We start from the raw sequence: 4113 nt of genomic DNA, 5'->3' as shown, positions 1-4113 counted from the left end.
ATTGGCCATGCTAAATTGTCCGTAGTGTTAGGTAAGGGGTAAATGTAGGGGCATGGGTGGGTTGCGCTTCGGCGGGGCGGTGTGGACTTGTTGGGCCGAAGGGCCTGTTTCCACGCTGTAATGTAATCTAATCTAATCTAATCACTTGCTGCTTACACTGTGTGGCATGTAGTAGTCCTGTTTGGTAGTTTCACCAGGTTGACACCTCACCTTCAGGTATACCTGGTGCTGCTCCAGGCATACCCCCCTGCACTCTCCACTGAACCAGGGCTGATCACCTGGTCTGATGGTAATGGGTGAGTGGGGGATATGCCGGGCCATGAGTTTACAGATTGTGCTGGAGTACAGTTCTGCTGTTGATGGCACACAGCGCCTCGTGGATACTCAGTTTTGAGTTGATTGATCTGTTTGAAGTCTGTCCCATTTAGCACGGTGATAGTGCCACACAACACGATGGAGGGTATTCTCAATGTGAAGGTGGGACTTTGTCTCCACAAGGACTGTGTGGTGGTCACTCTTACCGATACTGTCATAAACAGATTCATCTGCAGCTGGCAGATTGGTAAGCATGAGGTCAAGTATGAATTTCCCTCTTGTTAGTTCCCTCATCACCTGCTGCAGACACAGTCTGTCAGCTATTTCCTTTAGGACCTGACTGGCTCGATCAGTAGTGCTGCTGCTGAGCCAATCTTGGTAATGGGCATTGAAATCCCTTACCCAGAGTATATTCTGTGCCCTTGCCACCCTCAATGCTTCCTTCAAGTGTTGTTCAACATGGAGGAATGGCAATTCATCAAGGTTTCCTTACCAATGTTTAATCGGGTCCGGAGTCAATGTTGAGTCAATATCCCTGCTTCTGGACTGTATTCCACTGTGTTGCCCCCTCTGCTGGGTCTGTCTTGCTGATGGGACAGGATGTATTCTGGGATGATGATAGTGGTGTTGGGGACGTTGTCTGTAAGTTATGATACCCTGAGTATGACTATGTCAGGCTGTTGCTTGATTAGTCTGTGAGACAGCTGTCCCCATGTTGGCACTAGCCCCCTGATCATAGTGAGGTGGAATTTGCCGGGTCAGCAGAGCTGTTTCTGCCTGTTCTTTTCTGGTGTCTAAATCGATGCCTGATGGTCCGTCCGGTTAAATTTCTTTGTTGAGACTTTGTAGCGATCGATACGACTGAGTGACTTGCTAGGCCATTTCAGAGTCAACCACATTGCTGTGGGTCTGGAGTTACATATAGGCCAGATCCAAGTCAAGATAGCAGATTTCCTTCCCTGAAGGACATTAGTGAACCAGATGGGGTTTTCTCACTATTGTCGATGGATTTATGATCATCATTAGATTCTGAATTCCAGATTTTTAAATTGAATTTAAATTCCACTATTTGCCATGATGTGATGGGATTTGAACCTGGGTTCCCAGAGATCAGCTGAGTTTCTGGATTAATAGCCTAGCGATAATACCAGTAGACTATTGCCACCCCTTGAGCCTGTTCTGCCATTTAATATAATCGTGACTGACCTCATCTCAGCCTCAACTCCTATTGCCTGCCCACTCTCCATTAATCCTTCAACCTGTTCCTAATTAAAAATTTATCCCAGGCTAAAGGGTTATGGGGAGTGGACAGGAAGGTGGAGTGAAGGCCAAGATGGGATTAAATGATTGAGGGTCACAGACTCAAGATATACAGCGGGACCATTTCAGACTGAGATGAGCAGAATGTCTTCACGCAAAAGGTGGGAAACCTGTGTGATTCCACACCATGGAATCTGGGGAACTGGATATGTTCAAGAAAAATTATAGGTTTTTAGAGACTGAAGGCATTAAGGGGTTTTGGTAGAGAGTAGGAGTATGCCTTGGTGATAGACAATCAGCCATGATCATGTTGAATGTAGGAGCAGGCTTGATGGGCTGAATGGCCCACTCCTGCTCCCATTTTTGATGTCTCAATATTGACTCTGGACCCTATGAAGTCTCATGACATTGGGTCAAACATTGTCAAGGAAAACTCCTATAGCTTACCAGCTTCTGCCAACGTCCTCACCAACATGCACCTCTGTGTTGGCCACCCTGTGGTGGAAACAGTGTAAGGGTCCACAGGGCGTTCTCTGGGTGGGGGTCTTCAATGTTAGTGGTCTTTTCATTAATTGATGGGATGTGATCACTAAGCTGGGTAGAGCATCAGGCATCTGCCCCATGTGTCACACGCCAGCTTCGAGGTCAGATTGCAGTTAATCTCCACTGTGCCAAGTCTGATTGGCCACTTACCAGCAGCCCCAGGCTTGACACCTCTTTGCTAATATCCAGACCACTGCCTCTTCTGCACGGGGACAGCCTCACCAGAAAAAGGAGAATTGAACATGTCACCAAAATCCTGGAAGAATTAAGAGTGAACAATCAGAGGGGAGGGTGGGAACGACTGGAAACTGCATGAGAATGGGAGTTTGCATGCAGCACATGTCTGATTGTTGTGCTTACTTTATAACCGAACAAAATCTCCATTTCTTTCCAGATTTAGCAGCTGATGATTTGGTAAGTTATTAATAAAATTAAGAGACTGACTCACTACGGTACAGTCCCACTCACACTGACTCTCACTGGGGTACAGCTCACACACACACTGACTCTCACTGGGGTACAGTCCCACACACACTGACTTTCACTGGAATACAGTTCCCACACACACTGACTCTCACTGGAATACAGTTCCCACACACACTGATTCTCACTGGGGTACGGCTCCCACCCACACTGACTGTCACTGGGGTACACTCCCACACACACTGACTCTCACTGGGGTACAGCTCCCAAACACACTGACTGTCAATGAGATCACCTGTGCATCACCTTGTTACGTTATGTGTGAATGTAATGCTGGAATTATATAGACCCTGGTTAGGCCAGTGCTGAGTTGTGGCCCCAATATTACAGGGAGGTTATAATTGTTACAGAGAGAATAATGAGGAGATTTACAGGAATGTTGCTAAGGCTAGAAAATTTCATCAATGTGGAGACATTGTATGGGTTGGTTTTCCTCGAGCAGACGAGGCTGATGGGCACCATATTTGACCCAGTATGAGCTGAGGCTGACTGACATTTCCTCCTTTCCTGTTCATTGATCAGTCTGCACAAACTTACAGAATTACAGATAAATTTCCATGTCATCTCACCCGCAAAAAAATGACTTTGCTGTTTTTGTTCACAGGATGGAGGACAGCCAGTGGGAGCAGGTACGTGTAAATCCCTGTGTGCAGAGATTACTCCAAACAGCAAGTGTGCAACCTGCTGCTATCACAATGCAGCAACAGCCAATATGACCACTGCTGGAATCGAGACTAAGGCAGCATTATGCACACAGCAAGATCTCATGTACAGTGATGTCCTAACAAGCCGAAAATCTGTTGTCATGTTGTTGGGTAATAATTATCAGTCGTCACCAGCAGAAACTCCCTGCCCATTGTCAGCTGTTAGCCAAAGAATAATATACATCCACCTGGCACTTGGGTTAACTTCTCGTCAAAAGGATGGCACCTGCAATATTTTGCTCCCAAGCACCTAACCCTCTGACAGTGCGGCGCTCCCTCAACACTGACCCTCCAACAGTGTGGCACTCCTTCAGCACTGACCCTCCGACAGTGTGATGCTGCCTCAGCACTGACCCTGCCTCAGCACTGACCCTCCGACAGTGCGGCGCTCCCTCAGCGCTGACCCTCCGACAGTGCCCACTCCCTCAGCACTGACCCTCTGACAGTGACATTAGACAATAAACAATAGGTGCAGGAGTAGGCCATTCAGCCCTTCGAGCCTGCACCACCATTCAATATGATCATGGCTGATCATCCTTAATCAGTATCCTGTTCCTGCCTTATCTCCATAACCCTTGATTCCACTATCTTTGAGAGCCCTATCCAACTCTTTCTTAAATGAATCCAGAGACTGGGCCTCCACTGCCCTCTGGGGCAGAGCATTCCACACAGCCACCACTCTCTGGGTGAACAAGTTTCTCCTCATCTCTGTCCTAAATGATCTACCCCGTATTTTTAAGCTGTGTCCTCAGGTTCGGTACTCACCCATCAGCGGAAACATGTTTCCTGCCTCCAGAATGTCCAATCC

At 47.4% G+C, this 4113-nt stretch overlaps 1 protein-coding gene across 1 annotated transcript in view; it reads left to right on the top strand.

Annotated features, from left to right (window-relative positions):
• Positions 1 to 4113, top strand: part of vav2 (vav 2 guanine nucleotide exchange factor) — a 182154-nt gene that overhangs the window by 132471 nt on the left and 45570 nt on the right. Inside the window, exons 19-20 of the mRNA XM_043675434.1 lie at positions 2513 to 2532; positions 3206 to 3230. Of these exons, the coding sequence (XP_043531369.1) occupies positions 2513 to 2532; positions 3206 to 3230 (45 nt within the window). The remainder of the gene's footprint in view (positions 1 to 2512; positions 2533 to 3205; positions 3231 to 4113) is intronic.

The sequence above is a fragment of the Chiloscyllium plagiosum genome, chromosome 3, assembly GCF_004010195.1.
Source record: "Chiloscyllium plagiosum isolate BGI_BamShark_2017 chromosome 3, ASM401019v2, whole genome shotgun sequence".
NCBI classification, from domain to species: domain Eukaryota; kingdom Metazoa; phylum Chordata; class Chondrichthyes; order Orectolobiformes; family Hemiscylliidae; genus Chiloscyllium; species Chiloscyllium plagiosum.
The sequence above is the reverse complement of the archived record's forward strand: the minus strand, read 5'-3'. Positions and strand labels throughout refer to the sequence as shown.